General features: G+C 38.9%; 2 protein-coding genes across 2 annotated transcripts; one reads left to right on the top strand and one right to left on the bottom strand.

Moving 5' to 3' along the window:
* The first annotated feature begins 1,312 nt into the window (after positions 1-1,312).
* On the top strand, positions 1,313-4,149 carry LOC113291099. The gene is made up of 2 exons (XM_026540674.1): positions 1,313-1,972; positions 2,993-4,149. Exons 1-2 carry the CDS (start codon positions 1,664-1,666, stop codon positions 3,812-3,814), a joined length of 1,131 nt encoding a protein of 376 aa, XP_026396459.1. The 5' UTR covers positions 1,313-1,663; the 3' UTR covers positions 3,815-4,149.
* Positions 4,150-4,454: 305 nt separating this feature from the next.
* On the bottom strand, positions 4,455-6,463 carry LOC113291086 (GDSL esterase/lipase EXL3-like). The gene is made up of 5 exons (XM_026540662.1): positions 6,095-6,463; positions 5,730-5,860; positions 5,386-5,616; positions 5,005-5,260; positions 4,455-4,899 (listed from the first exon to the last, which is right to left on the bottom strand). Exons 1-5 carry the CDS (start codon positions 6,378-6,380, stop codon positions 4,688-4,690), a joined length of 1,116 nt encoding a protein of 371 aa, XP_026396447.1. The 5' UTR covers positions 6,381-6,463; the 3' UTR covers positions 4,455-4,687.
* Between the last annotated feature and the right edge of the window lie 4,811 nt (positions 6,464-11,274).

Below are 11,274 nucleotides of genomic sequence, written 5' to 3'. Positions count from 1 at the left end.
TCCAGGACAAGGACCAAGCCAAATGAGGAGACTTGACTTATGACTAGGTCACCAGAATCCCCATCTACCTGTACCTGAATACTTTTATAAGCCACCATTTCAGAAGAACCACCGGGGAAGAAGGTTTTTTCGGAAACAAACAATTTTCTATCACCTAGAATCCCGATCTTTATAGCCTTAGTATCGTTGAACACCGTAATTTCTTCCTTTTCGCCAGGGATTATATGATTAATCGAGTCCGTCTTAGAAACTTTGTCGACTGGAATTAGATGTAGGTCGCCGAAGAGATTGATTTAGTCGCCGGAAGACTGTTATAACTCTCTGAATCGTGAACAACACATGAGGAATGAGATGCAAGACCTTCATCAATCAAAATATCTACTCCGTGAATCAAATTACTTGAGGCCAAAGTTCCATCTGCTTGATCACAAAGATAATTGATCTTAAGAAGCAGATTTACAAAGGGTGTTCAAGAACTAAGCTTTAACTCCAGCTGATCAAGCAACTGGCACATCGAATCTACTTCCGTGAAAAACAAAAGCGAAAAGAGAAAACTTGAATAAAAAACTAAAGACCACCTAATCATAGGGAGCAAAACCACGTAGAAAAACCACCAAGATCACACAACAAATTATCCCACAGAAAAAAGACTACCCAGGAGAATACAACCCAAAACTAAGGCAATCTCTAGACGGAGGAATCCCAGGAAAGAACTAAGAGGAATAAATGGTCCACACAGAAATGAGAGCAAAAGGTTCAAGTAAGAGAACTTTTCAAGGTATCGGAAAGTATCAAAAAAAGACCTTCTGTAAGACCAGAAAACAAGAGAAAAGGCAAAACTTGAGGGAAAATAGTATAAAAAATGACTAAATCAGCAGCAAAAGTAGATATGAACGGAAGACATGAGAGGAAAAACAGGTAGTATTAGAATCAAATGAGTTCTGGTGGTTTTGACCAATACGTAAGCGGTTTTGACTAATGAGTCTAGGGGATGGAAAGAGGTGTACGACTTACTTTCTCACGACTCCCCATTTGAACTGATTATTGTTAGTATAATTCTACCATGGAGTTCTCATCAACATAGCGCATTGAGATCTTTATTCTACCCGTGTTTTTAATCTGTACAGGATGCTCGCAAACAATTGCATTTCAAAGTAATGTAACTTATCTCTTAATAAATGAATTCAGCCAGATACGAGATCCGGCAAGATTGATGGAACTAGTGAATAAATGAACAAATGAAGTCAAACACGTTAATAAGAACTTAACCACTAAACATGGTCGACGGAAAAGGTAAAAAGAAAATGATTAAAAACCTCCGCCCACAAACATCCACGTCTCCGAATACCTACCCCTCATTCAACAACTACCGAAATTATTAAGCAAACCCTTGAAATTGGACGCCGATTTCACAAATCATTCCACAATTTGCTACTTCTATTCAATGTGCAATTTGCGAACCTAGCCGGCCGTGACTTTTCTGGTCTCCTCCCCCAGCAATTTTGAAACCAAATCTATTCGATCGGCAAACTTTTAACTTCTTGTATAGTAAGTGTCGCCACTTTATCCTAAACCCCCTTCTCTCTGCAACCAAAAAAAAACCTCTCTTTTTTAGAAGAGAGGAAAATTTCTTTCTCCAGGGGAAACAGAGAGAGCAGAAGCCATGGAAAGGCTTATCCACTCGTCGTCGTCGTCTTCTCTGTCCACAAAAACCTACCTAAAACCCACCTCTCAATTCCTTCCTTATCGAATCGATCGTGCTGTTAGTAAACTTGGTTTCTCACAAACCAAATTCAACAGAATTCAACTTCATTCTTCTTCTTTTTCTCCGTTAATGTCTGTAAAATCATCTTCTATTAGATGTTCAACAAAGGATGATTTTTCATCTTCAACGGTCAATTCAGGGAAAGGGTCAACACCCAGATTTCAATTTCTTAAGGAAATAGTTGTTGGAGCTTCTAAACAAGTAAAGGTACGGTTTTTATGCCCTTTCCGTGTGGACATCTTTCAAATGGAAATCTCTTTGATGTTATAGCTGTTGGTTCTAATGTTTTGTATAAATTTGGATGAAATACCTTTTGGGTTTTGCTCGTTCTGTTCCTTTTATGCTTGTGAAGCTTGATTCTTGTAAAGTTCAGCTGATTAATTTATTAGGTTAGCCAATTGCTGGCTGTTTTTCAAAAGGGGCATTCTAGTTCTTGTGTGGGGTTGTACCAATTGCGGTTGTAGGTGTTTAGTTAATCTCAACTAACTAAAGTAATATGAATGCGAATAAAAAATTAGAGTAACTAGGAAGAAAATGTCTTATGCCAAGGATGTGTCAGGTGTTCATGAGCAAGTGTATGTGGTGAATTATCATACTAGATATGTGGATTTCCTAGCACTGTGGTATGCTTGACCAATGTCTGGTGCTGCTCTAAGTGATCTGCAAACATATGCTGAAAAACTACATGATTCAGTACCCTGAGCGAAGGATTGGGCTATTGCTTTTGTGTATATATTGGAATGAAGGGATGAAAAGGAAATGTTTAATTTTGATAGGGGTGCACCCTGTGTGTTTCTAGACATTAATGGAAATGCACTAAATTTCTTTGTTTGGAACCGTGATATTTGGAGATTGAAACATAATAGAGGCACAAAGGTTCTTAATGGGTTAGGCATCTTCTGCAATGGTAGAAGGTGACTCAGTGTGGGGTAATATCTTGGATTGAAGAATTTGTTTAGTCTATCAACTAGGCTTTCTTCTCAATGATATTAATACTAGTTGTTTTAGCAGAGAACTACTCATAAGATGGGTTCATAATTCTAAATTTCAAGACGAATTCCATCTGTTTAGTGCTCAAGTTCATTCGATGTTTTACTACTGCACAGGTAGCTTGGTGCATCTGTTACATGAATATGTAGTGGAGATTTGTGAATCAATACTATGACCAGACCACATGGCTCTCTGCATTATATGCTAACACAATCTCCCTATTTTACGATGTTTCAGGCAGTTCCTGCAGCAGCAGTTATATTGTTATCTGCACTTATCCTGATATCCATCAACTCAATTCTTTCTCCCCCAGCCTATGCTACTGCAATTCAATCTGAAGGCTCCGTCGCTGCTACTGTAGGGGGTAAGCTTTTACTAAGTAGTGCTTGGACGGGGTTCTTTGCTGGTTGTTTGCACACTCTATCAGGACCAGATCACCTTGCTGCCTTGGCTCCACTCTCCATTGGACGTACTCGGATGGAAAGTGCTGCAGTTGGAGCCCTTTGGGGATTTGGCCATGATGCAGGCCAAGTTATCTTTGGGTTGTTGTTTTTATTACTGAAAGATCGACTCCACATTGAGATACTTCAGACATGGGGAACTAGGATAGTTGGCCTTACGCTACTTTTTATAGGTGCTACGGGAATTAAGGAGGCATCGGAAGTCCCTGCCCCTGTCCCGTGCGTTACTTTAGAGAACGGAGAGTGTGATGTAAGTGCCCTTGAATCTCTAGAGGCCCCTAAAGCTAAGAAGAAGATCGGCCTTGCAACTTTTGCCACTGGAATTGTTCATGGACTGCAACCAGATGCCCTACTGATGGTGTTGCCTGCACTTGCTCTTCCTTCACGATTAGCGGGGGCTGCCTTTTTAGGTATGTTTTTGCTAGGAACAGTTTTTGCCATGGGAAGTTATACTGTGTTTATTGGTTCATGTACTGAGGCATTGAAAGAAAGGGTACCTAGGATTACTGAGATACTGACTTGGGCTTCTTCCCTTGTTGCGATTGCTCTTGGACTTGCCATATTGGTCAGCCAGTTCTTAGGGTTTAGCTTGTATTGATCATTCTAACCCTTACTAGATTACCTATTCTTTCGAATTTAGATTTAGATAACAACACAGTTTTATGAAAGGATTGATGTGATCCGCTTAAAGGAACAAACGTTCGTGTACTACTTCTTTGCCGAACGAGAATTTCTATCCACTGTTTTCTTTTTCACTCTGCTTATGTATTCAGGCTTTGTAGTTTTAGCATAGAAAAGAACCTTTTTCTTTCTTTCTTTTTGAGGGTTGATGCCTTTATAGCTGAGACTTATTTATTATCTGTTTGTTTGTAAGAATTGAAGAATTTTTGAGTTTGCAGATTTGTTTATATGTATGTGTTTGAGTTTACTTGATGTCGCGAATAGTTGTATTCATGAACGCTGTCTTCCAACTTGTTTCGTGTTGATAACACTTCCACATTTGTTATTCAATGCATTTGTCTTTCTTTATTTTCCATCGAGTATCTGTTTAGGTCCTTTTTTGTTAAATCCATTTTCGTATAAGCACCAGAGGGCATCTCCCACTTTTGGATCTGGCAAGCCCTTTGGTCCTGCTCGAAAACCATAAAAACTTCTGCAGTGTAGAAATTCAGACTTGCAGATTGTTTTGCAGTCGTCCTTTCGCATAAAATGTAATTGCGCTTGAGAGTGCACTGCGATTAAACTAATAAAAACGCAAGCCATTCCATAAAACTTCTTCCATTCAATCCATCTGGGGTTTACATAGTACCACTAATAAGAACAGTTATATAGTATCAATTGATCTAAAACAAACAGGCGAACGTGTTAATAGATTATAAACAAGTAAATGATAGAAACACATCCATCTGATTTTTGGAACAATGGATTGAGTAGTGTGTGAACTGGGGAATCTATGCAGACACAAGCAAGATTAGCATATGGCATCGTCACAGAGGAATCTGTTTAGGTTTTTCTCGAGGAAGGGGCCTAAAAATATTCGGTAGGCTCTCTCTGTGGGATGGTAACTGTCCCAAAATATATATTTGGAGACATCGTCACAGGTAAATGGGTTCAGCTGGTTACATAGAATTATTGATTCTATCTTTCCTGTACCACAGCATCCTTTTGTTGCCTCTTCAAAACCTACAAACAAAATTCAATTCAACCAGTTTGTTCAAGTCAGATGCATTCCCTCGAGCACAATGATTATATGAATGCAAGAGACTAATTCTAGGATAATGCACTTACCGTAATTGTGAGGATTGTCGATAATCTCTAGGATAGGATAGTAGATATCAGCATACACAGCCCTTCCATGCGCAAACTTAGCAGTGAGTTTGGCTAGTGCTGGTGACAGTTTCAAGTTAAAAATCTGAGCAGCTTGGTTATAGTTCTCTGCACAATTTCTCGCTTTCCCTCCCGCTAATGTTCTCTGAGATGGCAGGCATCCTATGGGTGGTACACCGAATACTCCAATTCTCCTTGCACCCACATTGTACAGATCCTGCAGAAAGTGGTTAGTTGTTTCAGCTTGGTTAGGATACTTGGCTCGTCGCTTGACTTAATTAGAGATCTTCATGACACTTTTTAGAGTACCATAATCAGAGTGTAAAATGGGAACAAATGTACCTGAATAAAACTAATAGCCCCTTCAACCATAAGATCAGCATAGGCAGGGATATCGTAATTGGATCTGAGTTGTGAACCAAAATACGTATTGCCAAGGTCATTACTTCCAATAACAACTAGGTATAAACTGTCTGACAGTATGCTCTTAGCTTTCTCTTCTCCTGCGATGGCTGCGACTTTAGCCAGGTACTCCTTGAACAACTCTACTTGTTTCTCCAAGCTTATAGCCATCTACCCCATAAATAAAAATGAAAACCCAATGAATGTAGGTTAAAAGACTCTTAAACAAGTTGGCTCTCCTGCTGCTATTAGTAATAGCAAATCATAACCATGGAGACTCATACCGCGAGTTTAGACGTAAGTGGATCATATCCGGCGGCTCCAGACGCAAAACTTACGCCAGTCAGGAGATCATTTGGGTCCAAGAATGGATCGAGATAAGCCGGTAAAATATCCTTAATTCCCAGTGCTTCAGCTGCAAAAATGATTTGTTATTAGGAGGAAAAATGCTTGGATATGAAAATTTTCAAAAAAACAAATGTGTCGACAGTGGGATTCGCCCTTTCAGGCCAGAACCTTAATCTGGCGCCTTAGACCAACTCGGCCATATCAACTTTGTGGCGAGCCAGGCAACTAAATATTAATAGACATAAAGTTAACGACATCTTTAGTAATTAAAATGTCAGTGAATTAGCATTGTTTTCTATACCTATCAAGTCACCGGGGACTTTGCCATTGCTAAACCTTCCGGTTGGTTTTCCACCCATGAAATCTTGCCCGTAAGGTAGGAAGTTGCACTTAGCGATCGTAGGCAAGTTATTGTTATTCCCCGGATCAACTATCGAGTCTCCGAAAATAAGAAGCGCCGGAACATTAACATTTGGAGGTAAAGTAATTGCTACACTTAACTGGATCAACTGATGAACTAAGAAACAGAGAGAAAATATGGCAAGAGATGTAGTGTTTGTTGAAGACGCACAAGAAAATGTAGCCATCTTCTGTTTAGCAAAAGAAAACAAACTAAGCTTAAAGACCTAGGGAGAGTGATTGAGAGATATAGCAGTATGGTACTAAGGACAAGATAAGATACATAGAAGTGACTACAAACAATACATGTGATTTATTGAGTACTAGTGAACGCATGTGACTTAAATCTATTTTATACAACTAGTTAAATGTTGACTTAATTAAATCAATAATGCCTTAAACTTTTCTCCCGCCAACAATATTATTTATGAAGAAAAAAAGAACGCATATTAGATGGTTGGTTGTAGACAACCACTAAAGGTCTCACAACAAAATTATTTACATACGTTTTCCTTTCTAGAAACTGAATAAAATATGGACATTGCTGATTGAAGAACCAAGCAAATTATAATGAAACTAAAGTGTCCTAAGATTTGAGATTTTCATTTCGCAACAGGCTCTTTGTAGTCCGTACTATTATCCCTTCTTTGTACATTATATACCTCAACTGTAAAATTTGTCTTGTCGGTCGTAAAGTTCCAAAATGTATCTCTATTGGAAACTGAATTCCGAGACCCGATCTACCAGAACGACTGTGTGTTGTCGATTGATGAGTGTCTATCAGCACTACCGTGTCTTGTCATATCACAACTTCTATATTACTGTAACTACTTTGATTTGGGAGTCTAGCATTGAACAAATTAAGTACCACACATAAAGTATTGCTCTATAATGGTTATCTGATAATGATGTGCATGTGCATTTGTAAACAAAATGGTGCATGCTCCATCATTTTGAAAAATTGAGCCCTCATTTTCTCAAATCCGATCTTAGCCCCCATCATAATCATCCGTTTAAACCAATGCGTGTTAACAGTTGCTACTCATAGTGTCCAACTGGCCAAGGATTTGGGTCTCATATCAGACGGTTAGGGTTGATTAATTCCAAAAAGGACAACATGTCTCGTACATACAAACAAACAAATAACCCAAGTCATTCATTTTCGATAAACCGTGAAATTCATCTATGCTGGTTTACATCAGGTCTAACCTCAATAATTGAATGTTCCATAAATAAATAATTTCGTCAAATGAATAATCTTTTTTTGCTCCCTGTAATTACCTAAAATCGGTGAAAGACTAAAGTTGAATTTCAGGGTTTCTGAAAGTGAGTTACGGGAGGTTGAGCACGAACAATCTCTGCCTAAACCACGCACAATGACCATTCAAAGACTGCTTCAGTTACAGGGAAGAGGTAAGGGTTGGTCTTAGGGAGGGAAGCAGGTGAAGAGAGAAATCAGAGAATTCTAGAGTTTGAAGAAGAATTGCTCTGAGAGGTTATGAGAAAGTTCTCGGTCATCTTAGAGAAATAAAGACCTATTTATAGCTAAATTCTCTAATCTCACGTCGGTGAAGATAAGGATTGCTTGTCGTGCGGAGCAGTTCTCCCGTTTCTTCAGGAATAGATAGAGATAAACTAGATTGAGTTTATCTCATTATTCAACCGCCTTTTCTCTCTTCTGTGGAGAGAAATTGGCTGGGTATTTCTCACATGTTTCGTAGACCGCCAGACCGAAACCCTAATTGATATCCCCCCATCTGTGTGAAGCTGAGTCAACCTTTGTGATATGTGTCAAGTGAGAGAAATATTCTCTTTATTCGAGTTGGCCAAGTTAAAGAGATATTCTCTGATTTGTGAGAATGAATAGGATAAGTCACGTGAAAAGGCATGGAATGCCTTAGAAATCGTGTGTAGAGCGTGAGAGGAGCTGGGGTTGAGCTCTGACTCTCAATGGCCAGTCACATATGTCACATGGAAACCGTATTATTGCTTCTGGGTCCATTTGTTGAGCATGCAGAGCTCAAGGGATCTTATCCACGTTTTTGGATAAACATGTACAATTCATGACAATTTACTAGCTGTGAGTGTGTTTGAGACACCGGGAACTAGGCTTGGGCCCTAGGTGAGGCTTGTGCCTGAGTTATATACCTGTATAAAACTCTTCAGATGCGATGAATCAGTTCAGATGAGGTCATCTGAGGTTTGGATAACGCGAATGAAGCTGTCTGAGGTTTAGCCAACGCGACTGAGGCTGTCAGAGATTAAGCCGACGCGACAGAGGCTGTCAGAGATTTAGCCGACACGACTGAGGTCGTCTGATATTTTTCCAATGTGGATGGATCTCTCCGGAGTCAGTTGGGACATGTTCAGGAGAGAAAGGAAGGTTTGTACCCCTAATAATAATGTCTTCGCGAGACTTCGGCTCACTTATCTTTGACCAGCGTATCTTGCAGAGATGTATTAGGAGTCAATTGTGTCTATATAATGGGGCCTCCATGACCAGTGTATCTCTAAAGGATGTTTTGGGAGTTTTTCAAAATGTCCTAAAGGAAGAATAACCAGCGTATCTCGTGGGGATGTCCTAAGAAATATTCGGAAGCCTCAGTCAGTCGAGTCAGAGCCTAGAGTAGACATGAGCAGTGTATTTCGCGATAATATACTAGGAATCAGTTCTTGATCTCAAATAGGGTAAATCGTGCTTACAGGAGACATGTAGTGTCTCCGCTTTGGATCATAAGTCCATCGGGGACGTTTTTAAGCATCTACAGAGCTTACATGACCAGTAGTATCTCGCGGGGATGTATACTAGGAATGATGGCATCACAATCAGCTGCATCTTGCGAAGACATGCTGGAATTGTGAATGTTCCGGTTCATAAGTATGTCAGAGACGTTTTACGCTCTACAAAACCTACGTGACCAGCAGTATCTCGCGGTGATATTGTGTGCTAGGAATTACGGCATCACGAACAGCAGTGTCTCGCGGGGACGTATACTAGAAATCTTGGATATGGGTTCCTTGAGGACGAAGGGCTTAATCTCTCCCGTGAGAGTAGAGTTTTGTCCATGGTCTTGAAATGACACTTTTTTCCCTTATCCAAATTTCACGATCTACATTAAGTCCCCTACTCAGACTAGAACCTTGATTTTTCTATGATGAGTATATAGATGGTGACAAATCATTCAGATATGAAATTACGATCCACTCATTCTTTTAAACTTGCAGAGTCTCTGGATTTATTTTTAAACTTCGATTATTATGACTCTGATTTTGGAATCGACTATGGACTTGGGAACCTTCTGGGATTCTGTGTTGGGAGACGTTAATGTCATGATAATGGAGTCTTGATGAGACAAAATTCCCGTCTTGATCGAATGAAATTGTTAATTACGCTTTACTTGGCCAAAACCCTAAATTTCTCTTTTTGTGCATCTTGGAGCTTCCGAGTTTGTACATGTGAGTATGTGGGGATGAGAGAGTTTTGGGCGTGAAGATCCATGAGAGAATAGAGATACTCCTTTCTGAACTGTAGAGTCCTTATCCCACACAAATTCTGAGTTTAGGCTTGTATTACACAAAAACCCTAATTCTTATTTTGCTTGTGTCTAACTTGAAAAGGCGAGGGTACCTAAATATACCTCAAGCTAAAATTTTTCCTACCTATAAGTCCTTTCTTCGAAAGTGATTGTCTATGGACAGAGTCGAGACAATACAACTAATCGATTCACACTTCATGTGATCGTCTATGGATACGAGATCGGGACAATACAATATCGAAGTATGTTACTTGATAAAAAGGTTCAGACTTAACCAAACACAATAGGATTCACTTATCAAGTAAATAGGAATTAACGTTTGTGTAATTTACTTTAATTATAATAAGACAATTATAATGCGAAAATATAAAGAATGACACAACAAGATTTTGTTAACAAGGAAACCGCAAATGCAGAAAAATCCTGGGACCTTGTCCAGAATTGAATACTCTCAAGATTAAGCCGCTACACAAAATTACACCAACTTCGTATAGTTGAGACCAAGAAACTAAACCTATAGTTCACCTAGTTCCGTCTGTATTCCTACGCCTCCAACTTATAAATAAGTCACGTACTTGGAACAATTCCTTTGGTTCGTATTCCAAACAGTAAAGGAACAACAAATCTGTTTGGTATCAACTTTATTCAACCAAGTGATATGAGTCAAACAAAGGCTCTTCCGTTTATCTTAACATAAACTCTTTCGTCAGGTCCTTAGATCTATCTTATGTTCAATTACCGAAGTAATCGTTTAAGATTAAGCCAACAACACTCTTAATCCAAAAAATTGTGTTGATGCCGATCTACTCAATTAATCAATACAATCTACCACAAGGATAAACCGATTATTAATTGGATCCTCTTTTACCAAAACAAGTATTGTGCACACCAAAGATTATAAAACCTGCATACAATCACTTGAATCTCTTGTGATCGATCACGCACAGAACGGAGTCTGTTAACAATGAATTATCACAAGATTGTCTTTAGAACTCACAAAAGTCTAAAGATCCCTGTCGAAACTCTGAACTAGTTTGAGTGAGTCTTATATCAGAAGAGAAGATTCTCAAGAATAAACAAACTAGGTGCAATTAGATTTCAACCACCGTTAGTCAATCAAATCAATCGAAAACAAAAGATAAACCGCAATTATCTAGTTTCCCACCAACGGTACACGCTAGAGCTTCTCAATCCCAAAGAAGACTTTAAACTGAGCGGCCGTAAGAGATTTTGCCTAATTAGGTTACTCTCCTCTCCGAATAGGCGCCTATACCAGTAACAACAACAAAAGAGGAAGTATGTTGTTACGAATGATTAGTTTGCTAGAAAGGAAAACTTCAAGTATTTATAGGCAAGGAAGTTTGGACACCAAGGAATTTCCAAAATCGAAAATATTCTCAAGATATTCATTAAAGAACAAATTCGGTTTTCATAATTCCTGGAAATGCTCTGCCCAAAAATAATGATCGAAATCTCTCGGAAAATATAATTAGTAAATGCACATTACTAATTCTGGAATTTCCCTACAAAATGAAATTAACAACCT

Source organism: Papaver somniferum, chromosome 1 (assembly GCF_003573695.1).
Source record: "Papaver somniferum cultivar HN1 chromosome 1, ASM357369v1, whole genome shotgun sequence".
Classification (NCBI taxonomy): Eukaryota; Viridiplantae; Streptophyta; class Magnoliopsida; order Ranunculales; family Papaveraceae; genus Papaver; species Papaver somniferum.
Note: the sequence above shows the minus strand (reverse complement) of the source record. Positions and strands in the feature narration are given on the sequence as shown.

Coding starts and splice junctions, on each gene's coding strand:
- LOC113291099 (XM_026540674.1), top strand. CDS start 1,664: ATGGAAAGGCTTATCCACTCGTCGTCGTCGTCTTCTCTGTCCACAAAA. Junction 1,973..2,992: donor GAGCTTCTAAACAAGTAAAG/GTACGGTTTTTA, acceptor ACGATGTTTCAG/GCAGTTCCTGCAGCAGCAGT.
- LOC113291086 (XM_026540662.1), bottom strand. CDS start 6,380: ATGGCTACATTTTCTTGTGCGTCTTCAACAAACACTACATCTCTTGCC. Junction 5,861..6,094: donor AGTCCCCGGTGACTTGATAG/GTATAGAAAACA, acceptor TCATTTTTGCAG/CTGAAGCACTGGGAATTAAG. Junction 5,261..5,385: donor GGGCTATTAGTTTTATTCAG/GTACATTTGTTC, acceptor CACTTTCTGCAG/GATCTGTACAATGTGGGTGC.